This window comes from Lepisma saccharinum, chromosome 2, assembly GCF_977018435.1.
Source record: "Lepisma saccharinum chromosome 2, izLepSacc3.1, whole genome shotgun sequence".
Classification (NCBI taxonomy): domain Eukaryota; kingdom Metazoa; phylum Arthropoda; class Insecta; order Zygentoma; family Lepismatidae; genus Lepisma; species Lepisma saccharinum.
The window spans coordinates 69,213,287-69,240,032 of record NC_139230.1 but is presented as its reverse complement, the minus strand read 5'-3'; the positions used below and the strand labels follow the sequence as shown (position 1 = coordinate 69,240,032).

Here is a 26,746-nt window from a genome sequence, read left to right as displayed (position 1 = left end):
AGTATCGGACAAGAGAGGGATGGAAGCAGTGGCACAAACTTTCACAAGATCCCCCAAGAAGTCCATACATCAAATTCTGCCATCCATCATCTCTGCACTTCTTTCATATTCTCACATTTCCAAAAACACTTTAAAATCCACTTCCGTTGCTCAATGGAAAGGTTCCCAACCATCTTGTCAATTACTTGTCACTACTTGCAACTGAACTGAAATTAAAGAAAAACAAATGAATGGCAACAAACACTAATCATGACAGATCCAGATACAACAAGTTCCATCAGGTTATCTGTAATACTTTCTCTGTTATTAACATTCAAATAGTGTAAACCCCTTTGTGGGACACTCGGTATAATTATTAATTGAAGGTGGGTACAAAATATGTCGATAGTGTGAGTTAATGAGTTATAAATTAAATAAAACTCATTTTCATTTAATTCAATCATTGTGACACAAAAGTGTCTTGAATCACGAGTAGTAAAACATAATCTGAATATGTGCATTGTCTGGTCCAGTGAGTTAGGATGCAATGAACCAAGACGAAAGTTGGTATTCTTTCTCTCTCTCAGTTTGTGAGGATATTGCAGTGTTTCCACATGACAGAATAAGCTCCAAATTGGTAGGTAAGTACTCTGCTTTTCAAGAATCTTCAGCGCTACAGCATATTAATTTCCATATTGTATAATTGCTTTCATTATATACATATGTGATTGTGATACATGTGGATATAACATACTTTTCAAATGTGCAGACACATGTGTAGTGTGTTGCAGAGAGAGAGAGACACATGGGAGAGAGAGGAGGAGGGATGGAGGGAGAGAGGTGCTGGTTTTTCACAAATGTAAATACTTCTTGTAACCTATTAATAACTTTAGCTGCCTCTTGCATTGCTAAAGATTGTCTTCCATATGTTTTATATTTTTTGCATGAATTAAACAGTACAACCCTTTTTTTATTTGCTACATTAACATAATAAATAGTACGTGGAAAATTCCTTCTTAACTTAAAGGGATAAGACAATATATTCACTACAGAAATTGAAGTATACAGTGAGCAGTTGAAAGCAGGGACAGGCAGATACAATGAAAGGAAGGGGGATCTAAATGAGAGAGAAGTAGGGAGATTATATCAAGACTGACAGGAAATACAGATGAAATGATAGAAAGGAGAAAACCCTGAGTAGCAACAGATCCTTGCAAGCGTTTTCTCAATAGGTGACTGCATCGAGTCACTTCACCAATACAGATGAGAAATCTGATTAGAAGAATTAATGAAAAAATTACACGTGCGTGCATGTCTGTGTGTGAGAGAGAGATATATACGTAGGTGAAACACAAGCAGAGGAAAAAAGTTACGTTAAGGATAAATAAGAAAACATGCACCTCCAAAAATAAATGTGGAAAAAAATACAAGAGAGGGAGAAAGATAATGTATGTTTGTGAAATTAATACATATTTACTTTATATCTGCCCACCCTCATTTATCAATATATGGATGCTGCCCACCGGTTAAAATTTTCTGGTGCTGCTCATGATCTATTTGGCATCTAGCTACGGCAGCTCACTGAATCCCTGTTATTATCAACACAAAGGCAATTCTTAATTATCCAGTACAGTTCAAATTTCTTTTTCAATTACTCATTATTAATGGTGTGTATTAGGATGGGTTGAATAAATATATAAAAGTTCTGGCACTGATTTAAAACAACTTTATATTGATGCTCCTGTATAATATACAAACAACACCAACCTAAAAGCAATTCTTTAAATTGTTAGTTTCATGATATAATGCAAGTTAAGAGTGCATACATGGCATAGAGAGGAAGTATTCATTGTGAACAACTAGGTGTTCAGTTAAAACCATTTATCACCTCTTATGAAATGATAGGATGCTGAAGAGTTTTTTAACGTTTGTAAATGCACATATGTTATACACAAGAGCCACCAAAACTACAGCCCACATTTCACATCTGACCTGCCATGGTTTTCATATGGCCAACCTAGTATATATAAAACTGAAATTAGCATGTTATGCATTATCTTTGATGTAAATGTATGATGTACTGCAGATTCTGGTCACTAGCTCTGCATATAAGAGCATTTTCCCCCCAACCTCTTCCCCTGCTATATAGTGATTATTTTAAGAAAAGGTTTTTACTCTAGAATTTGAAGTAGCTCATGGAAATTTTTGACCAAAACTCTTTTGGAAACAACAGATACATCCAGGGCCAGCTATACCATACGTGCAACACGTGCATTTCCATGGGGCAGCAAGCTCAAGGGGGCGGCAAAATGTATAAAAAATGGAAGGTGCATTATTTGATGCAGTTTGGTCTTCTTGGGGTGGAGAAAATTCAAATTAAATCCATTTTCATATGCAGTATAAAGCAGAAACGGATAAGAAAAGCAAGGAGTAACTGCGAAAGAAAGCGGTGCTGAAAGTTTATATTAGTTGTCCTTTTACAAAAGCAGCTATTATTGTTTTGTCCGTGAAAATGGTAAGCAACATCTACGGTGCATGTGCGGTGCCAAGTTACAACACTATCTATTGTTTGATCGCATGCCAGTTCGCCAGTTCTCCACCCCTGCACCCTGTTATCAAGGTTTGAGTTAAACTGACGTGTCGCATTCGATAGTCGGAAATAGAGCTGCATTGTTTTTTGACATGTTGGTCGCGAAAGGTGGTGATGTTTTTGTCGTTGCTGGTTGCACCTCATTTACTATCTTGATGGTGTAATGATAGTGCTGTTAGTGTATGTCGTGTGTGAGAATGTGCACGCGTTTAAGTGTAAAAATCTATTGAGAGGCTTGTGTACTTGTGCTGTCATTAAAACAACTGGTTTGTCAAGTCGTCATAAGAGATTTAAAAATTATTTGTTGCATTTGTAATTGTAAACTAAAGTATGAACGATAAATGGAAAATCTCTCGAGTGCAGAATATCGTAAACGCAAACGAGAAAAAGAGTGCCATATAGAAAAACAAAGTGGAGCTTTGCACAAATTTCTGAAACTTAAGGCAAGCGATGTAGTGAAAGCCGAAGAATTCGAAACCAGTAATTCTGAACTTGTGGCAGGTTGTTCTAATTGCGATCCTGATGATAACGGTGTATTTCAGTAAAAAAGTGAAACAGAATCTCCTTTTGTCGGTGCTGAGGATGTAGTGGAACTGTATGAAGAATATACAGATCCAGCAAAATGGAATTCACATTTGAGTGATGCCAAAACAGTGAAGGTCGTTAAAAAAGGCCCGAGAGAGACCGAAACCGAACAAAGGTACAAAGTGAATAGTGTAATGATGAAGAAATCATGGTTTACGAGGCATACATAATTGTACATACATAGTTTATTGTAAATAGTGATGAAGTGAAGATATGTTACTTCATGTACAATGTTCTGGAAAATGTACATAATTATGTACAATATAAATAGTCATGAAGAAATAGTGAAACAAAACAGGAGGGCTGAGAGTTCTGCACGTCGGCAGAAACTATGGTGAGTAAATGCAACAGATATTTTATTATTATTAGGCTTAAATATATATATATTTTTTTATTTGTGGATAACGTATCTTCTCACATTATGTATTCTTTCTTTTTATTATGTTAAAAATTGGTTATACCATGTGAAATTGCCACGGATAACAAGCTTAGTTGTTCATACATTACATTTTCTTTGTACGTATTTTGGGGTGGGGGTGCCAAGAAGTAAAATTGCATGGGGTGGCAAAATTCGTAGGGCCGGAGCTGGATACATCCATAATATTTCTTTCAATATTGACTGAATGATATTCATACTCAAACCGGAAATTTTGTTGATGATATACCACGTTATAGGAGTGCTAAGCTAGTTAGAGATTGTCATGTTAGAATTTGCTTTTATCTATCTTCTGCCAAAGCAGTAAACCTCCACTATCCTTTCATGCCTGAGTAATTTACTCACATGGAATTGTGCATATACTTTCCTGTTCATCATCTATCAAGGGCTTTATAGGTGAGAAAAATAGCAGAATATATTGAGCAACAACAATTTGGTTTTCAGTATGTAGTATCAGATACAATTACAATATAAAGCAGATTTTTTTATTTTACTGTCTTCATGGGATAGATTAGTTCTAATATGGAACTATGAGGGTGCATAGAACTTCACTATAATCATATAATATAAACTTGTATAAATTTTACCTAAACATATAATCCCCTCGGGAAGCAGTTCTGAAACACACAAGCAAAGAAGTTTGTTCACTTTTGTCAGCAAGCTGGCATGTCTCAGTACACCTGGTTGAACAGTTTCAAAATAAGACTAGAAACGGTTTTCTCCTTGTGTCCTATGTTGGACCAGTAAACATGTGCAAAATTAATGCAATTGTACAGAACAAATCTTTTGCAACTCTTTCAGGAACATCACGCACACAGTGGTCTGAGGATAAAATTACATCATATTGGATGTAGGTTCCTCAGTCTCTTTTGGACCAGTCATTCTTCCTTCATTAACATAACTTGCTCAGTGATACTTCATTAGCATTCCATCAGTCTTATTATTCCATTTTTGTTACCTTTTTGCACAGGATTTCCATCCCAAAACACTCCTCAAAACCACCTCAGATTTTTGTAAACAGTCATGATCATCACAAATTATTCTGATATTAGGAGTAAGATGATGATGCATTTCTAAAAGATGTTAATACCACGGATCAAAATTGACTGGAGCGGACTGGAATGGCATTTTGATTTGTGAATATCTGGAACCTTCCTGTTCCATCTCATCAGAAATGACAGCAGACCATTCCAGTTCATTTATTTTTTTCTAGATATTGCATTACATTTTCCTTTTCAGTGTGAATTAAATTATTTAAACTCTTTAACAGTACATATTACAGCATCCATATAAGCTTCTACTATACATAGAAATGTGTGATAGCATCTATGCTCTCTAAGTTCAAGACAAGTACACCATCTACAGTATTCTCTTTTTTCTTAAAATTCCCCTTCTCAGTGCTTTCCGTCCTTTCATCTTTGCCCTGATTAATCCAACAGTAAAATTAACAATGCAGTTGGCGTTGCTATGTGAGTAGGAATATTGTCATGTAGATACAGAAAAGGGCCTATTCCAAACTGTTGCCATGGTGTGGGGAGCATGTTATTGTCTAAAATGTCTTGATACATGCCAGAAGTCATCGACCCATCGATGAAAAATAAGGGCTCAAGTAAAAACCAGGAAAATCAGCCCCAGACCATTACCCCGCTGCTACTGTTGACACAACACACTTTGGCAAATACTATTCGCCAGACATCCGCCAGGTCTACACATGTCCATCTGACTGCCAGATCACGTACCATGACTCATCACTAGAGCTCAGATTTGTATGTAATTACATATTCTATTCCTTTCTAGATACATACTTTATACACAAAAATGTCAAAGAATTATATAACTGGCATCATTTTGCATATGTTTTATGTTACATATTTTTACATATTTGCCAGGATATTATATATTTTACACATTTGCTCATTTACTTACAAAAAACAACATATTTCAGTATTTTTTTTCCTATATATTTTTGATCTCTGAAACATGAGGAAGAAAATTTGTGTCATGTGATGTCATATTTTCTAATCAATGAGATTACAGTCACCTAAAATTGACTGCCAAGTCGAAAGATAGGCTGAAGACAAAAGAAAAGAAAATTCTGGAACTGTTATTTATCGAAAGACGGTTTCTCCCCCCCCCCTCTTTTTCTAGTTACATATTTTCGTTTCACTTTTAGGTTTAGGTAAGTGGACAAGAAAGTAGTAGTTAGTTACACACGTTCCCTTGTACAAAAAGTACAAACAATCATTTGATTGTTCTTTCTGTAGATGCCTTTTTTTTTTAAATTTGTTTCGAAAGTTACAAAGAGCTCTCTTACATATTTACATTTTCTACAATAATTTGCGATGGGAAAAGTAATTAATAGTTTACAAAATTGATTTCATAAAAATGTGCACGTTGCTGTTTCTTGAGTTTATAAATTTGATACAAATTTTAATTTGAACAACTTATGTCCTTAAAATTATGTTGAATATGTTCAAATGAAATAAATATCCACCAGGATTCTTGATATTGCTTGGATATTTGATACTACATATTTAGTTACATATCCTTGATAATACATATTCAGGTACATATTTTACCAAATATTGTTACATATTTATGTACATATTTTGACTTTGATATTACATAAAAATCCAGGGTCTACTCATCACTTCATAAGATCTTCTTCCACAGCTCCATATTCCAATGACAGTGTTGTTGTTTGCACCACTCCAAATAATGTCGGGCATTAGTGCATGTAATCAATGGCTTCCTAGCAGCAGCACGACCATGAAAACCAAGTTCAATCACTGGATAGCTCTATCATTGGCCTTAATACCTGAGCTGCAATTCTCTGTAATCATTGATAAAGGTATCTGATATTTGGTTTGCACAACATGCTTCAGAGTTTGATGGTCTGAATCAGTTAGTGTCTTGGGCCTCCAAAACTGATGATTGGAATCAGTGCTTCCAGTGATGTTTCCACTTGGCAATGACATCGCTAGCAATAGACCAGGGCACATTTAATTGCTGAGAAATCTTTCTGATGGGATGTCCGAATTTGCAGGCCCTGATAATCATGCCTCCATTGTTCGAAAGTACACAACTAACTCCATTTAATTATTGTGACAGCAAAGATGTCTAGAGTGTTCTTGCATTTGTGCCTTCACTTATATAGTGTTAGTTCCTTGCGCTGACATCATACTAGCAAAGTTTACTTGGAGCCATGGGCGTCGCCAGAAATTTTCCTGGGGGGGGGGGTCGAATCAAAGATGTCGAGGACACCCCCCTCAAAAATATTGTGACAGACCAGTGGCATATGCAGAAGTTTGTCAGGGGGGACATTTTTAAAATTATTGCATTATATGTATTTTAAATTATGTTATTATTATTGTTATAATTATATTACTAGTAGTAGTAGAAGCAGCAGCAGCAGTAGTAGCAGTAGCAGTTTTAGTTTAGTTTATTTTAGCATCCAATAAATTTATCATATGAACAGGGGCGTATCCAGAAATAAAATTTGGGATGTCCAGCTAGGAGTGCCCATTCCCCAATGCATGTCATAATGTTCAAAATTAAGACAGTGTTATAACAGTGATATATTAATAATACTATCTTATTAAATATTATTAATAATAATAATTAATAGACACGCACACACTGAGAAATCGTGTTTTTTACTGCCTGGTACGCAATACAATATATTGTTTCTAGTATTTCACCACTGCATGTATTACATGTATTCCGACAAAAAGAAACTTTTTTTACTGTACCAGTTTCTCATGGTGGAGTTCGACATGGCTGAAGATAAGGCTACATTTACCATATGACTGACAGAGTGCACACATATTTATTTTGGGTATTGTTGATTTATTCATGACTGCACACCATTAAATCTGCCACTCGCATCATAACCTTGACTCATGATTTTTTTCATGTCAAGACCAAGTTTGTGACATTGTTCAAGAAGAAATGTCAGATTTTCAACTAACATATCACTACCCAGTATGATACACAGGGGTGCCCATCCCCCACCAAAAAAACATGTCATGCGTCTCCCCCCCAAACCAAATAATTCGCACCCTCAAACTATATTGTAATCCCTACAAAGTATCTAATTACAACAGAGTGTCTACCGAAAGTAACGTTTTCTTAGCTTTTTGTTCCAAATCATGCACCTGCTTTAAATTAAGCAGTATACCAACACTAAGCATTACATTTTAAGAAGTGATGTTATTAATGAATATTGAGAATATCCAGTGGCGTATGCTGAGACCAAGATCAGGGCTATCTCCAAATATAGTAGTGTTTGAATTTTAAATGAAAATGTGTCCGGCAAAAAAGAGGGGGGGGGCTCTTCCGCATTCATTTTGGATTTTTTTTGTTTACATCGATATCTTGCCATTAAAAACAACAATAGTAGGCAATGGACATAAACTAAAGTATTTCATGCTTATTTATAAAGAGGAGCGGTCTATAACATGCAATATGTAGGACCTTCATGCGAGTATGAAATAATAATTAACTTCTTACCTTACTTGAAGGTAAACTCCATTCTTCTCTCCTTTTCCGTGAATTTTTTTTTTGTCACTTTATCGAAGAATGTGTCCTCACATGAATTTCTGATGTTCATTAGAACCCCTTTCTCAATAGACATTATAGCTAAATTGCTAAGCCGCGCTTGTCCCTGTGTTGCTCATTGTGGCCCCTAAATGCACATTCTTGCTTCCCGAGAAATGCTATTGCATCAATTAATCTTCTTATAATAATTCTGTTTTCCTTCACTTTTTCTTTATGCAAACTGTCAGCAATCTTCTCTTGCAAATTCAAGGAATGATCAATTCTTTGAGAACCGAATGTCTGTAAGTTACTGAACGCACGTATATGACTAAGTGATTTTTGGTGTTTATCGCAAGCAGTTACCAAATAGTTTAAATTACTAAATCCTGTTGTATTCTAAGGACTTTTGTCGGTAGAAAAAAAGCAAACATGCCCAGCAATACGACTTATAAAGTGCACTCGACCCAGTCAACCAAAGATATTTTTGGTAGCTGGTCTCGTGAAAACGCCTAATATATACCTTATTTTTGTCTTTCTGCACGACTGTAAGGTCCGGAAGAGGTGGAAGAGGCCTACCTGTCTCTATTATTTGCATCCTATCCTCGTAAGGAAGCCGTGAGAATCGCGTCTTGGAGACAAGTTCGGTGATTAAATCCATTTTCACACGCTCACGGAATAAAAACACAGCACAACAAAAGGATTCCCATCTATGAACACGATACGCGGGCGACACAAAGAACTCGGATCTCTGACACAAGTTTGACCATATATCCCTTCCTTTTGCGGAAACCACCACCGACCCGCGTGGTTGAAAACACGTGCTTGAATGGTTGCTATGACAACATGGATTGTTTATGTTGCCAAACGTATTTCATTAGGATGACTCGGGCCAAAACCCCACCGCGAGGGCGAAGGTTTTGACATTTTGACAGCGGGGGGATGTGGGAGGGGTTATGCTTGAAACAGAAGTAAACAGGATGGCAACATGGCTGACGTCATCAGCGACCGGCTGCGACCACAGTCGAATTTCATGGAGAAGCAGAGTGCCACCTTCAGGGGAAAATCACTAAATTTGGCGGATTTATAATGCTTGTATGTGACGAAATTCATGGAACTGTAAGAGAGACGGGCAATGCTCGAAGGGATGGAGAGGGGGGGAGGTGATGTAATTTTCATGAGGCATCCCCCTAGCTTGAATAATTTGCATTGGCACCCCCGCCTATATTTTTTTCCCCAGCGATTTAGCGAATTTCGTATTTCCATTGTTGGCAACACTACAACATCGCCAGGATGCAGCGAAGTCTTCACTCTCCAGCGCTTGGGGTTGGAAGCCAGCACCAGGGCCCACCAAGGTCGTCCCTGCCAGCACAAATACGTCATGGGTTGAAAGGACCGCCTGCTGGTTCAAAGACTTTTCCCTCAGACGAAGAAGTCTGGCGATAAATAAAGACGACCTTACACTAGCGCTTTCCTCCGTGGCCGTTACGTGAGAGTGAAGCATCGGTTAAATTTGCTAGTCTATTATTTCCTGTATTTTAATATGGGCTTCGGCGATAGCCTAGGTAGCCTAGAATATACGCGCCTGAGAATATCGCTTAAGTCTTGTAATGCAGGTATAGCATAAAACTTCTCATTCACGCCACCAAAGCTCCAAAGACGCATTCTCGCAACATATTATTGCAAGCGAAGCGAGCAAGAGAATTTTATCATCCATTTCTTTGTAGGCTTTCAAGAATATTAATTAAATGGGGTGTCAATACTTTCTTAGGATCCCGAGATATGTAGTCTTTTCCAGCTACTCTTTTGGCACATTTCAGGCCAAATATGTGTGGATACCATACCGTATCACTAAATACAGTCTCCAAAATTTAATGTTTGAACTCTCTCCACTACAGAAATCCTTTGACAATCTAAGATTTAACACTTTATCAAGAGCTTCATATCTCTCCATTTATATCTAATACTCAATACTACCACCAAAATTTCATGCCATAATCTAAGACCTACAGTTGGATACTGTCCCTCCTCCCTCCAACGTTGAATTGAGAATCCCCTCCAGAACTCACGTGTCAATTAAGGCATAATATGTATGAGTTGGATATTTCTCCCTCCCCCTTTGATAATGCCCTTAAACACTTCCTTTTCTTTATCTAATTGATTAAATATGGTGCATTTAAGGTGTAAAATTTTTACATATATTTTAGAAAAATATATTAATGTCGAATTTTACATTATTTGAAGGGAAAAAATGTCCCCAAAAAATCTCGATGGCACAACCTGCACCATAACCCCCCCCCCCTCCTCCTGTGGACACCCCTGCTGATACATAAGAACTTTTAGTGGCCATAGTATTTTCAAAATTGGGGAAGGTGGTCTGGACCCCCTGGACCCACCCCCTGGATACGCCCTAACATATGAATAATAAGAAGCCTACTTGTTACAACCAAGATTAAGTGAAATAAAGTTCGTTTTTAAATTGCGATAACCTGAAAAAAAAAAATAGATGAGAATACCCAGGGGATGTCGACCGACTGGTTCGACCCCCCCCCCCCTCCTCCCGCTGACGCCCATGCTTGGAGCACAAGGGTGTCAGTGACTTTTTGACTATATAGTGTATATAAGTGACTTTTGGGCTTGATCACATAATTATCTAATGAAATATTCTTAGAAAACCTTGAACACGAAAGATCTATACTGCCACCTAACTACACTCCTTCTGTGATCTTTTCTTTGGTCATCTGTGGTATTTTTGCGACTGCATTTGCAAAACACATCGCAACACTATAAGACTTTCCTTTTTTCACTTGTAGCTAAACTGATGATATTTCACTTCAATGATGATGATGATGATACTACATGCAATGAACCATGAAAGTTTTCTACAATGTACAATGCAAATGGGCATCCAACGGAATTCTTCTTAGTAGTGCTACATTGGACCTTCATTTATTGTATTTGTTGCCACTTTTTGAAAGACTGGACCAAAGAGAAGTTACAAGTTACAAGTTAGTGGCGTTGTGTGAAGTAAATTGTATTAAGATAAAATTTTACCCCCCCCCCCTCCCCAAGACCGAGATGGGCTACAACACATAGAAATCAATCATTGATCACAATCACAGAGAAGAAAATGCTAAATGTGAGTGACACTGATTAAGTGAGCATACAAAAAAGTTAACAAATTGTAGAGTAATAATAATAATAATAAAATAAAGTAAAACAAGAAATATGAATATAATAATGCATGTTTTATGAAGAATACGAGCCTGGGACTTTGTATTGTGCTAGCCACTCCACAAGAGCACCCAGCAAAAATCCATTTATGAAACACAAGTCAATTTTCATTTATTTTGTTTCAGTGGCAGCGATTGACTTCCAGAACCAGGGGTAAGGTGCCAAAACTGGGGGAACAAAGACAGTATATTTCCCTCTGTATAGAAGGTTTAGCATAGTGCAGGGGGAAAAGTAGGGGGCAACTACCCCCTCGCACCCCCTAATCGCTGCCCCTGTTTCGATTTATCCTTCCCACTTAACATCCCCCTTGCCCATCAATGCCCTCAAAAACAAGGAAAATTTACTAAAGTAGTTTGAATTATTGAAATGCCTTCTTCTCTCCTTATTTAGTGTTGGAAATTATTTTACCTATTCCTAAAAATTAACCCCACCACCCTTTCCATTAACCATGATACCAACGAATTATTACTATTATTTTTTTCAATTTCAACAGCTATTTGTAATTTCACAGCAGCTTTCCTATATTTCATTGGCAATGCTCAAACTTCATGATGTGAATTGCAATTTGCGATACTTAAAATTATTGTTTTATTTATCCATACTCGCTTACATGTGTACAAAGATAAATATTATTTTCTACTAGCAGTGTCTTCATCTTTTTTTCTTTTTGATTCGTCTACATTATCTAAAGGTTTAAGCAACACATTTGAAATGTCGATGTAAGTGTAAATCTGCTCATTTTGGTGATATAGTGTTTGAAAACAAAACCTTCACCATGCAACTGCAAGGCTTCCGGTGCATGACAACTTTTTGCAATGGACTTGTTGAGGAAGTTTGCGGCCTTAATTTTTGGCGAAATCGTTTGATTGATTGAGTTGCTCAACTCAAAGTGTGCTTACTTTTCTCCAATACAGAGGTTAAAGGAAACGAAAAATAAAATACTTGGGAAGAAAAAAAAATAATTGTACCTCCGCTGCCATCTACACATTTAACAGTTGCAGCCATCTGTTGACAGTTTCTTTTGGAAGGAGCACGTACTCTGATTTCCAGTTTCCCCCTTGGTTTCTCTTGGCTTCTTCAGTGGAGCAAGAAGAACACAGGAAGAATAAGGCAGAGGGAGTTCATAGCATCAGATGTGCCCCGGGCTCTTTCTGCCTGATTTGGTAAGCTTTTCTTGTCAACACTCGGAGGAAATTGGTAAATTTGAAGCATTGTGAAGACCTTATGAACGAAAAAAGCTGCTTTGTAAAATAAGTATCTTGAAATGTAGTATCTTATAAAGCAGAGAAGAAAACAAATTGAAGTTTTTCCATTTTCAGTTGGGGGTTCGTGTGCTCTGTGAATCCCCTTCAGGTAACACCTCTGATACAAGTATAAATTCTGAGTGATCATTTCATATTATCTACAAGGTGGAAATGTCTTATCTGTGATATTCACCCCCTCACATTGTTGGAACAACACTAAAAATTGAGACTCAATTTACTGCAGGTGTGCATGTTCCAAACTTTCTTGAGATGTGCATGGGTAGGGGTCAGAAATAGGGAGGCAGTAATGTAGTCTAAGTGTGATTAAAGAGATATGGGTGTTATTGGGTGATGAATATAGGTGGTGTGGTGTCAGTATTCTTTGTGAGGTTGTCTTCTGGATAGTTGGTTACCAAGGTGGAAGGCAGGGGCGTATATTCAGGGCTATCTAGGCTATCTGCAAAGCCCAGACTCAGTGACCAAAATGCAGAAAAAAATATCTATCAAAAATGTGCATAAAATTGTTCATTTCAATGAGAAGATGAACCTGACTTCTTAGGAGTTGGCACCTTGATTTCTTAGGAGTTGGAAACATTGCCCACTTTCTTTGAATTTGTGAGGTGGTTGGTGGGCAACTCCAGGGGTGACTGGCAAGCAATGAATACTGGCGAGTGTGACAGAGCAATCTTAAGGATACCCCGATCAATGTTGCAAACCAATTTTTCCCAGCATGTAATTTCCCCAGGAATGGGGAATTGTGGAGCCAAACTGTTACAGGAGAGGGAACAGGGTTGCATATGGCGGGAAAATTCCCTCTGAACTTCCTAAACAGTCTGGGTCAATGTTGCAAACCATTTTTTTCCAGCATGTAATTTTCCCAGGAATAGGGAATTTTGAAGCTAAATTATCGCAGGCAAGGAGAAAGTGTGGCATATGGAAGGGGCAAGAACATCATTGAACGCTTGCAGATGAGTTGAAAAAGAGGTTGTTGACCTTCAAACAACTAGAGTTACAGTGGGGAGGAGAAAATTGTTGGCTGAGCGGGAATGGTTCTGAGTGCATCTAAAAATTACCGAAATGAGAAGAACCATTTCTACTCTAGATTACGTCAAGTGATCTTTAAGGGTTCCTTGGTGTGTGGAATTTATTTAGAGGCAATGTGTGAATACAGTAGAGAGTGGATTGTATTTTTGTGAATGATATGTGCTGTTGTGTAGTGAACTGAAATGAGGGACATAATTAACAAGCTATGTTTTCGGCTTACATATGACGATAAGCTCCAAATCGGTGTGGATTTTTCTTTTATGTCCACTTTATGCACAGATAAGCTAATGGGGATCAGACCTACAGTTGAAGTGGTATCCAAACCACCATGAATCGAACTCGGGACCCCTTAGTTTCAAGGCAACAATGTTACCACTGCACCAACAAGGAAGCTCCGAACTTCAAATCATGAAAATAGGTAAGTAGAAGTTTTATATTTATTCTCGTATATAGGCCTACATAAATATTTTACAATATGGGCCTCTTATTAATGCAAATAAGAATGAAAATTTTTAAATACTTTCCTTATTGACATAGTGTACATTTCCATATTTTATTTATGAGGATAAACAATGTCCAGTGACATGCCCAAGGAAGGTTGCTGGGTTCATAACCCTGTCCCTTTTGGTCCAGTATTTCTAAAAAAAATGAACGTCAAAGGCAGGAAAATATGGCAAAATGATGAATTTCCTTCTATAACCAATTCCTACTGTCAATTTTATGTTTTATGTGACCCCTCAAGAGTCTCAAGCTTGTCATACACTCTTGGGGAATTTGTAGCACAATCATTTTCTGGTCATCCATACATAGGGGCATGCATATTCCGTTTTTGAAAGAAACATGGGATGTGAAGTAACCCACTGTAATATTCATTTTTGATGTATTTGAAAGGTGTGAGGTGCATTTTCCTGCCATGGTTTAGACAAAATGATGCTAATTACACTGCAAGAGTTTATTTACAGACATGACACTTTCTGAAGTCTGAATTAACCTGCGATTTATGCAAATCATGGAAAATATATTAATTCTGCTGCCATGTACGATCTGAACTGAAGTTGAATGAGAACCCCAATTAGAAGAAGGTTTTGTCTAATAAGTGTAGTTTTTAAAATCAAGTTTAGTGTTATATTTACCACTTTAACATTGAAATGCTACTTTGTATACTGCTTTTGATCCTGAAATGTGCCCAGTTTTTGTACTAAAATCTTGAAGACCATAAATATGTGGCTCTATCCATACACATTCATGTAATATTTAACTTGTTTTCATCAAAATGTCGTTTGTAACACTTTCCCTTGCAATGCGAACCTTGAAAGTAGCATTGAACTTACATTTTCAATGTCCAATGGCTCACGATGACCTCCCTTAGTAAAAATTCGGCATAACTTTTCAACGCAGTTTAAGGAGAAGCCTTACTTAGTTCGGCTCATATTAAAGAACAAAAATAGCTTAGTTCTGTCCACGCTTTTGTGCGATAATCTGTCTGGAGAGATTGGTTGAAATTTGTACTAATTTTTCAAATAAGTCTCTATATTGTTTGCACCTTATTGTTTTAGAGATATTCACTAAGTCAATTACATGCAACAATTTATTATTTTTAATTGAAGAAAACCTGAATGTTTCTTTTCTTCTATGTTAGACCAGCAAGGTCAGACTTTAACAGCCCTACTACTCATACCATTTTCCTTGAAGGTCGTTTTTACAATGTTCTGTTACTACTGTTTGGTATCAGTAACAAAAAGTACATTTTATGGCCTATTCACACATTAAAACTTAGAACCAATTATATATCCCAAGTATTTCACCATTTGGATGCAAAAAATTAAAATTATGTATATGTGCTACTGTTACCATGGAAAAAGTAACATGAAAATGAATATAGATTTATTGTTCTATGCATTACAACTTTCTGGTGTTTCTATAGTAGTTAACTTTCTATCTATACATAGCAATATATCTGTTACCATAGCATATTGTACTATATGTCCAGAAAATAAATGGTGGCAAAACGTCAAAGATGAAAAAATTTGAGGTCAAAGTGTGACTGAACACATCATTCCCACCTCAAGTTTTCTTTAAACTAAGATATTCTCTTTTCTGTAATCTGCATGCCAATAATGTATTCCATAAGGATGTCCATAGGTGGCAGGAGATAAAAAAATTATCGATCTGGAAAAACAACTACATCTGAAAGAAAATAAGTGAAAAGAAGTTCACGTCGCCAGTAGTGAAACAATTCGAAAACTTACACGATAAGTAAAAAAAATACCTATTAATAGAAGGTGTAGGTGAGTGATTAGTGTTACAATCTGAAGGATGCGTGTTCGAGCCTGGTTACAGATTTTTTTTCTTTTTTTGGACAATGAGGCACCAACATGTGTGTGTTTGAATCCGCATTTAGACAGCGATTTTTTTTTAATCTGTAACCACAGCACATGCATTTTTAATCCATGATTTCACCTGCTAATTTCGAAAAGCACCTTAGATTTTTCCTTCTTAAATTAATAAATAATAAATAACACATGGCACGACAGCCAGCCCTCGAAGGGTCTTGGCCTATCTTCCAGCTGCCAGCCTGCAACCTCCCTCCCACAATACTACATAAAAGTGTGGAGAACTTCAACCGGTAATGGGGTGACATGGGGTCAGTAAGTCAAACCATCAGCCGTTATAGGAGACTTCTGAAACTGGGTTACACTACTCACTCGTATCTCCCCAATTTAATCACAATCTTGAGTTGCTACCGGTCCTATACACAGGCCGAGAACCCAGGCGGACTCGGACCCATGCCATCCCTCAGTCGGATTCTTATATACAGCTACAGATTTAACAACACAATTATAATGTTAAGATCTGGACTAAATCTGTCAACTCATATAACCTAACATACTGATGGGCTTCCGTGTTACTCCTGAGGTTAGGAAAGCCGACGAGGTGGAAGTCGATTTCACCTTGGATTGGTGACTCCCGAGCCCCAGTTTGGAAGGATTGAGGAGGAGAAGTTTTCTTTCTCCAGGTATGGGCTGACACCGTGCATTCGCCTACCCCGAGCACTGGTCGGCAGTTCACCGACTTCAGCCTTGGATGTTCTTTTGTTTTTTTATGAATATTGCGCAGTTTTAGATGTGTTATTTACATTCTTTTTTAGAAAGTGTCCTTCATGCAACATTTTAACCTAAATCCTTAACCATCACTTTCACGACGAGGCACCATGTCAGGTGTCTGAATATACATCGTTTCAACCTGAAGAAGGAGGTAGTGTAACCTCCGAAACGTAGTACGAAAAATCTCATACTCACACACGTAAGTTGCTGATTTTTAATCTTGTAGCCTTTAGTTTATCATATAACCTAATATGTTCTTAGCTACTTTTCGTTTTAAAAATTGAAATTCTATTCATAACTCAACCAATATTTTTTTTCAATAAAAGCTCGAATTTTTGACGTGGCTGCTAGGAATTTCCAGATTAACGTTCCACTGTTTCTTGATCTTGCATGATATTCAAAGCAAGAAATGTATGTCTCGTTCACATGCCTTTCCACATTTTGTAAGAAGTTTAATATCGAGTAGTTACTCTCAAACCCATTACATTTTTATTAAAAAATAACAGTTAGGCTGATATGTCTAATCATGCGGTTCATGCTACGCATGCGTCAATTGTGGGAAAAAGGACAGCTTACTCTGCGACGACATTAATGAGCATTTCTACATTCTAATTTCTTCGTATAGGAGAAGTATTTATTTTACACGAGAGCACTCAACTAAGATTATATTACATTTCTTGGATCTGAAGTGACGCATGCATCAATTGTGGGAAAAGAATTATTACTTTCTTTCACTTCAGATCCAAGACATGTAATATAAGGTTAGTTGAGTCCTCCCGTGTAAAATAGATACTTCTCCTATATGAAGAAATTAGAATGTAGAAATGCTCATTAATGTCATCGCAGAGCAAGATGTCCTTTTTCCCACAATTGACGCATGCATAGTATGCACCACATGTGTTCAGGAGATGCCTCTGCTTCCTTCCTACAGCTTCATACCTATTTCAGCTCTTGGAAAACAAATAAAGACATTATTAGAGTGAGTGAAATTATAAAATATAATTTTCTTCACTAATTTATTATATAAATATGATAATTTGCTAAAGTATCTCTGAAGATTTTGTATCGAGTCACATTGAGATTTCAAATTTAAAAACAGGTTGGGAACTCGTATTCTCATCTCGCCCAGGACCTCGCGATATGTTGCTATATGGGTTGTCATTGTTCTTCTATTATATTTATAAACAATCAACTCATATTTTACCTCACAGGGTGGGCCTCCTTAGGTTAAGATTTTCACCAATATCTCTCAGTCCACCCTATTGCCTCCTGTTAAGAAGTAATTTAGTATTGGAGAAACTACACGAAAAACACATCCTAAGTGGCATCAATGAGGAATTAGATTTATCGTATTTTGCTTCTTATAAATGTCGACAATACACTAATTCTACTTAATTGGCTCTGAAAGAGATTCGAACCTGCGATCTTCAGACAACCTTTACCACTTTCCCACTTTACCACTCCAACAAACTAACTTGAAATTTTGTCTTAAGGATCGTGAGCAATCTTGCAAACTTTGTTAACATACACTAGCTTATTTTTACAAGCTGGAATAGACTTAAAGTCTGCAACTCAGAACTAGACTTCTGTGGCAACTTATTCTCTCCCATCTACATTACTGTGACAAAACTCACGTATTGTAAATGTGAAGGGGCATTGTTACATGTTGCAAATAATTTCTCATACCATCGTTAGTTCCAGATTTGGCCACAGCCACCAAGCATTTATTTTCTGGACATATAGTACAAATTTGTAAGAGAATTGTTGCACGTACAATGTATTCTTGGTAAGTAAAGCAAAATATAGATATCAAACTCAACCAGGGATATCCATACCCCTGCTCTCAGCAAACACACACGTGTGCATAATTAATATTTTATTTTAAAAAATGCTCATAGACAAGTTAATTAAAGTATTTTTGTAGTTTCCATTTACAACCAAAGTTTGTATTCTTCCCAATAAGGATAAGTTTAATTCATATTCTCAGTTAATAATATAAGAACTGAATTTAAGTTGACTACAAAATATATTAGTTAATACCTGTTTAGCTGCACTTGATATTTCCAGTGCAAGATCCATTCCTGAAGGCCCAGCTCCTAAAACAGCAACTCTTTTTCCTTTGAATGTATCTGGAGTTCTGTAGTCATGGCTGTGGATTTTTAAGCCATAGAATTTGTTATCTCCAGGAATATCAGGAATGTATGGAGTATTGTAGTGTCTATGTAAGGGAAAGTAATATATGAATATAATAAAATAAAGATAGCAAACATAGCATCTCTACAGGGTGAGTTAAAATTCAGGTTACATAGGAAGTTGTCCTTGTCTCGTTAATTGTCCGTGAATGGTTGAATGTCCACTCTCCTGGTGCATGATTCGGTCACCGTGGTCCCATTGAGTGGCCACCACGGTCTCCAGACCAATGGATTTTGCCCTCTGGGGTTATTTAAAGACACTCGTCTACTCAGTTAAGATTCAGAACATCCAGCATCTGAAGGAATACATTGTGCAATGTGCAGATATGATTATGCCGAACATTCTGCAAGAGATTCTGGTAATGTCGCAAGCACAAATGCATTTATGTTCAAGGTGCACACATTGAAGATATACTATAAAACCCTATGTAACCTGTCCATTTGAAGAATGATTATTGTGTATCTAGAACAGATGTTTTTTAATATAAATTTTATCTGTATAAAATTCCTCTTTTTCCAATATTTCACATCAAATATTTTCAAGCAAGACAAAACAAAAATGTTTTTTGAAAAATAAATTTACATTAAAAATAGTTCCATGTACCTTGGAAAAAATGTGGAGTTATGAACTATGTAAAAGAGAAAATATATTTGAATTACAATATATGTAGGAGGAGAGCAAACTGTACATCCTTTCTAAAAAGGAAAAAGTAACCATGACTCATGGAAGTATTGGCCATAAGGACAAGCTGGGCTTTGCCTTATGGCAGTGGCAGCTCGTGGTTCAGAATGTTGGTGGTTGCAGCAAATATATATATAATGTATTTATATAACTTTAATTTGTATATATTTATAATGTATATAGGTGGCCGCGGTGGCTCAGTCGGTAACGCGTCTGACTACCATGCTAAAGGTCAGGGTTCGATTCCCGGCCGGTTCAAATCCAGGAACTTTTCTAACGATGGAAGCGGCCCCGCTGCCCACCCAGCGTCGAATAACATGGGTACCTGGGGGAAACCCTGGGGGGTAAAGGCAGTCAGGGGCATGATGCTGATCACCATCACTCACGACCGGATCAAGAAAGTGTGGGGCGTTACCCCCACACCCCCTATACGCCTTCATGGCATGGTGCTATGCACAGGGGAGCACTTTATAATGTGATTGACACATGACACTTTCGAGGAGTACAATTAATAATCATCATACAAAATCTGAAGTTTCCATTTATTCGCCAGGAATATTATGCAGAATTGTGTTCTTTGTGATTACATAAGAAATACTCTAATGTTCGGAAACCACTTTAGGTCCAGTCCCGATTAGACTTTCTGTGCATAAAGTGGATTTAAAAAACAACAAATCAAATCAGATTGTTACAAGTTTCAAGCATAATTTAAATTAGGTTAAGATTCTCCCCAAAATAAAATATTTATCTTAGCATAATGTTGGCATTTTGTCTATTGCTCTATGACACAGGACAGTGAGAACTTGGCTGCTGTTCAAATGCTGCTGCTCTCTAACGGTGTATGAAAGAATTAGCAATCAAGCATTTGTTGCTGGTCCCTCCTCTTCTTCCCTCACCCACCAGGGGATCCGAAACGGGTCGCCTGACCTTGGTGTTTTGTAAACCCATTGCAACGACCAAGCCGACCTCGCAGTAGAGATCAGGCCATTGCTCCGGCTTTGCAACGCGTACCTGTGCGTCTACACATACACTGTGAAATCTTGCAGGTTGCTTCCCTTTTTTTAACAGATCATAATGGAATTTGCTTTATGCAGCAATGAAGGGAAAAATTGTTTGTTTATGTTCAATATATTTAATAGGAAAACAAATGAAAAAATATACTAACAAAAAGTATGAAATTTTGTTGTGAAATATACGGTCGTTGTGCAACACTGCAACATAATCAGTAACTGGCCCTGCCTTATGGGCCCTGCCTCACACTTATTGTATCGATCCCTTTGACTAAACAGAACCATACCGAACTATTCCTGCACTATTTGTATTTTATTGTCATTATTTAGCATTGGTTTTTATGTCACTTTTGGCTAACCACAACAATGAGGATGAACTTGATGAAGGGACACTCACAAAAACACTCATGCTCAGGCTGAGACTCGAACCTGTGAACTTCAGTTGTGAGATCAAAAGTTGACCACATAACATGCTTGGCTATTGAGTCAGGTACTATACTATTCAAAATACCAGAACACATTGATCACTCTAAGGTGTAGTAAACCATATTGTGCATAAACATCACGAAAATTGCACATATATTTTTATGCACATCTTAGCTGTTATTAAGAAGTGTTTTGAAAATTCCAAATTGGAAATATAACACAGATTAAGTGCATACATAACACAGATGGTCATTTTGTCCTGGTTGTATGGGGTAACATGAATGAACCCCTGTTTTTTTTAGATCATTTATTTCTCTCACATTCAGAGACTTGATTTTATGTAAGATATAGAAAGTGTTTTCAATATCTTGAAAAAAAAAAACTAAAATGTCTCGATGGCTGACCCCGCCACAATACTCCTGATTCTGCCTATGATCAGGCCTTATTTTCAGAGTAACACTGAAGGAGATTCAGAACTATGTATTGTAGTGTATCATGAAGAAATTAAAACATAGATAATTAAATCAGGCTATGTTTTTCATAGCAGATGAAACAAGATATAAAGTTTTCTGTAAAAAGAGTAAGTGAACAGCAAAGCTCCTCCTTCCCTACTCTCAGAAATCACATTCCTGTTAAGCCCAGAAATAAATAACATAAAATTGTCAATTAGCATCTTTATGTACACACATACAGGTGTGGGTAATTGAGAAGGGTGATAGCACTTTTTCTAGATGGGAGGCTTAGGTGTTCACCCAGCTGAGGTGTAGACTCAGAAAACCAGCCACCATTGGGTGGAAGGGGTACTGAGAAGGCCAGTCACCAATGTTGAGACAATGCTAACAAACATAAATTTAGAGCTTACGAATGGAAATATATAAAGTGACTAAAATACTTCAATCAGTGTGTCTGGAAGTGTGTTTGGAAAAAAATTGCCAGAGTGGTTAGCACAGCATGCTACAATGCTAGGGGTCCTGGGTCCGAGTCCTGGCCTGGGCATGGGTGTTTTTTGTGATTGTCCCTTCATCAATTTCATCATATCATCACTCATCTTCACAATTAGCCAAAAGTGGCAGAAAATTGAAGTAAAATAAACCAAATCAATCAAAGTAATATTATTTTCCATACTCTTTTGTTGCATTTCAGTGACATAGCATCAAAATGATTCAATTACATTCCTTTATTCTATTTTTTACACATTATGTAAACAATATCTTAGAAATTTAGTAATAAAATAGTGATCTCTTCAATATCATGTTACAATCTGTACAATATATGATCCGATCAACAGAAATAATTCAAACAAATTATTTTATAAAAGAAGTAGACAAATTATCAATATATATTTTGTAAAATATTGTCACATAAGGTGGTTTTTGTGATGAAATTTATGAATGTGTGTGTGTGAAGAAAACTACTTTTCACGCACATTGGTCAACTAGCTGTGCCTTCCTAAGTGTTAATAATATAATATATTGATTCACCTGGATGGAAGAGCATGTTGGGTATTGGACTCACAATCTCACCACATATGGTCCCAGGTTTGAGACCTCATATTAGCAATTGTTCTTCCTTGTGAGTGTCTATTCATCACTTTCATCTAACCATCATTCATCTTCATCATGATTAGTCTGAAGGGTCAGAAGAACAATATAAAAAGAAAAATACATAACATTTCATTTTTAAATTATTCTGTAATTATTACAAAATAGAAGAATCTACAATGCTACTTACCCATTGCAAATCATTATAGCATCAAATTTGTATTCATGCTCTTTCTTAGTTTTTGCATCCAAAACAGTAACACTCCAGCCTTTTCCAAAAGGAGTGACCAGTTTTACATGATGATGAAACTGAAAGTAAACAAGGCAGCATTACTAGTCTTTCAAATATGATTATTCTTATATGCTTCAATAGCTACCATTATTATTATTATTATTATTATTATCATCATTAATAATAATAATAATAATAATAATAATAATAATAATTCGCTGTGTTAATGACTGTGTTACTGCAGACCAACATCTCATCCCAATCGTCTCCATGATGCCTACCACTGTTTGAAGGCGAAAACTCTAAAAGAGAATTTCACTGAAACCATGATAACTAATTTCTGAACTTTAAGAAGAAATTCTCTAAAGATATTATCATTATTGTTGTTCTTTTAAACCCAAATGAACACCGATGTTCACATAATCTTCAGTGACAAGATCATGAGTTTAGCACTGAATCCATTTCACCACTAAGAAAGCAAGTAATAGTAATGTTAAAAATACAAGCTATAATTTATAAAATCATGCCGATCTTTTTTTTTCTTACTTGTAATGAAAATAAGAAATTTCAGAAATTTTCATAATCAGGAACATGTTTGACAATTTTCATTAAATATGGATGTATATTTGTTTAAATGTAGGTATAGAAGAGAAAAAAACTGATGTAATCAAGGGGTCCCGGGTTTGATACCTGGTGGAGGCACATAGTGGTTCAGATCGCACTTTCAACTGTAGGTCCAGTCCCGATTAGCCTTACTGTGCATAAAGTGACTTAAAACTCCAAATCAACCAATCTTGCACAAGATGAAGATTCTCTGACAAAAAGATGTCAGTGGGACTCAAATCAGGTTCTATAGTCATCTAGTCAATCAGATTGACATCTTTTCGTTCTGTTAACTCAACAATTGAGAAATTGCCATGTCTATTCATCGCCATCGCTGCTGTATTAAATTATGTTTCGAAACTTCCAATAGATCCCACTTTAAACTGTAGGTCCAATCCCGATTAGCCTTACTGTGCATAAAGTGGACTTAAAACACCAACTCAACAACAACAACAGATGAGTAAAAACCTTCACACACATGAACAGGATCAGATTGAAAGAGAATCAATTCAAAGTTTTCCAACCAAAACATTAGCTTTGGCTTTACAGATATGATGATTTGCTTTTATGTGGTTAGTGAAACTGATGTGGCATAGTAAATAACCAAGAAAGTAGTAATTCAATTGCTCAAAATACGAGACAAGCAGAAGGTTATTTGTTATATGGCCAGTATAACTTTTCATTTATGACAATAGTGTTAATTTACGTAAAAATATTGATACACTAAGCTAGAAAGAGTTCTATAGAATACTGACTTTTGGAAATCATATATAAAGACTTTATAAGAATGAAACAGACTATTACATGAAATGTTCTAATTATGTGATCTAACGATCCTACCATAGAAATTATCAGATTTTTGTAAAACATCTAAATAGCATTTGTAAGGTATATGAAAATAACACATTAACTGAGTTTAGATAAATGAGTTACATGTATATCATGATCTATACATTGTGGTGTGAATTTAAAAGATTCTCCTAGAAAGGCTTGAAAGGTATAGAATTATTTTCATCAAGATTCTGCACTTTTAGAAATATGAAGTATAAGTGCACCTTATATATGTTCACCCCCTACATACACGTGTATGGGGTAATCATATATATAGGGATTTGAGCCTGATATGCCTCTCTATGTGACAGAACAGTTACTGCACAATCAAATTTTACAGTTCAAGTTTGTAAGTTCATTGCTGGCATTTAATCTTCTGTCCTGCAGTGTCTGGAGATGAATAAAAATCTGCAATAATGTTAATTTATGATATGTACTTAGTTTTAACTTAGTTTGCAGTGACATTGCAAACTAATTTAATTCAGGTAGCCTCAAGGGTAAGTGGAATATTTCCACCAGGGCTCTGCTTCAGTGGTCATTTGCTGATATAATTCTCTCATTCCCTTGCTTTGTACCTTTCTTCATTCTGTCTTCCTCCTATCTTCCTTTGTATATTTCTCTCCTCTTCAATTATTCTCATTCCTTATTCAATCATTTATCTTTGTCTCCCTTCCTCCATTTGTTTGTCTCTATCTCTCACTCTATTTCATTGTCTCTATTTTTCCACCAATCTTTCTTTAATCCTCTATTTCTCTATCTCTTTCTATCAATAATGGTTTTTGTTTCTCTACCTTTCTCTTTCTTCTTCCTGTTTCTGTATCCCTCTTATTACTTTCTCTATCCCTATTTCTGCCTTAATTGAATGGGTGAGAGAAAGAAGGTAAAGATTCCACATTTTGGTCATTTTGAGCTGAGATAGCCATTTTTTTACTTAAGCTAAGCTGCATCAACCTGACGATCCTACATTGAAAAAAAAATACATTGTTCAGAAACCCCAAAAACAGACAAAGCCAGATGGATTAATTTGAAGTAGACAAAAGCATGTTAATAGGAAAAGGATTAGGAAAATGTATATAAAAGCAGCAACATGGAACGTGAGAACTATGTTACAGCCTGGTAAGATGAATGAAATATCTAGTGAAATACTTAAGTATGGTTATGATATAGTAGCTATACAGGAAATTAGATGGAATAGCCAGGGCAGAATTGATAAAAAAGACTAAAGCATACTGTATAGCGGGCCAGATAAGAGAACAGGGCAGCTAGGAACAAAGAAAACCAAATATAGCATTCTCTCTTTTGAACCAATTTCAGATCATATATGTAAAATACAATTAAAAGAAAAATTTAAGAACATGACATTTTTTTCAATTCATGCACCGACTGAAGACAAGGAAGATAAAGAAAAAGAACAGTTTTATGATACACTCTCATGACACCTAGTGGATCCCACTTTAAACTGTAGGTCCAGTCCAGATTAGCCTTACTGTGCATAAAAGTGGACTTAAAACACCAAATCAATCCAATCAATCAAGACACCTAGAATTAGTGCCAATCTATGATATAAAAATCATATTAGGCAACTTCGATGCAAAAATAGGACAAGAGTAACAACAATAGTAGCTGGAAAATACTCTTTGCATCATGAAACAAATGAGAATGGAAAATTACTCATACATTTTGCAAATTCAGAATGAATGATAATAAAAAGTACCTTATTTGATTATAAAACTATATATAAAGGAACATGAAAACTACGAGGATCAAATACAGTAAACCAGATAGATCATGTGTTAATATCATCGAGATATTATCATCATCTAGCATTGATGTAAGAGCATGTATGGAGCCAAACTGCGACAGTGATCATTTTCTTGTGAGAACCATGATCAGACAAAGAATTGCCAATGTACAGAAAATAAAATTAAGAAAAGAAAGAAGTGGAATATAGAAAAGCTAAAGAACAAAGAATGTCTTAAACAGTATCAAGATGAAATAGAGAAAACACTAGAAATAAGAAAAGAAGAAGAGATTATTGAAAGAAAATGAGATTGAGACAACAATAAACAATGTAACTGATAAGAATTGGCCAAATGAAAAATAAGAGAAATGAAGAATGGTTTGATGAAAACTGTCTAGAAGCTCTAGGATTAAAGAATGAAGCTAGAAAGAAAATAAAGCAAAGACAAACTACACAGAGAACTGAAAGATATGAACAACTAAGAAGAGAAAGTAAAAACCTGTGGACCAACAAAAAGAAAGAGATGATGAAAAAGCAGATTAAAACTATAGAGACAAGAAATACACAAAATGAAGTCAAGAAGTTTTATAAAGAAATATAATGGTTTATAAAGGGATATCAGCCAAGACTTACTGGATGTAGATATTTGATATTTGATATTTGATTTATTTCCATCCACTTGATCATACGAGTACAAATAGCACTATGATATGGGATAGGTCAATTACATGTATAA

At 36.2% G+C, this 26,746-nt stretch overlaps 1 protein-coding gene across 1 annotated transcript in view; it reads right to left on the bottom strand.

The window, feature by feature from the left end:
• Window positions 1-26,746, bottom strand: part of Fmo-1 (Flavin-containing monooxygenase 1) — a 59,410-nt gene that overhangs the window by 11,123 nt on the left and 21,541 nt on the right. Inside the window, exons 3-4 of the mRNA XM_083117442.1 lie at window positions 22,794-22,912; window positions 18,793-18,970 (exon numbers count right to left, since the gene is read on the bottom strand). Coding sequence (XP_082973568.1) covers window positions 18,793-18,970; window positions 22,794-22,912 — 297 coding nt within the window. The remainder of the gene's footprint in view (window positions 1-18,792; window positions 18,971-22,793; window positions 22,913-26,746) is intronic.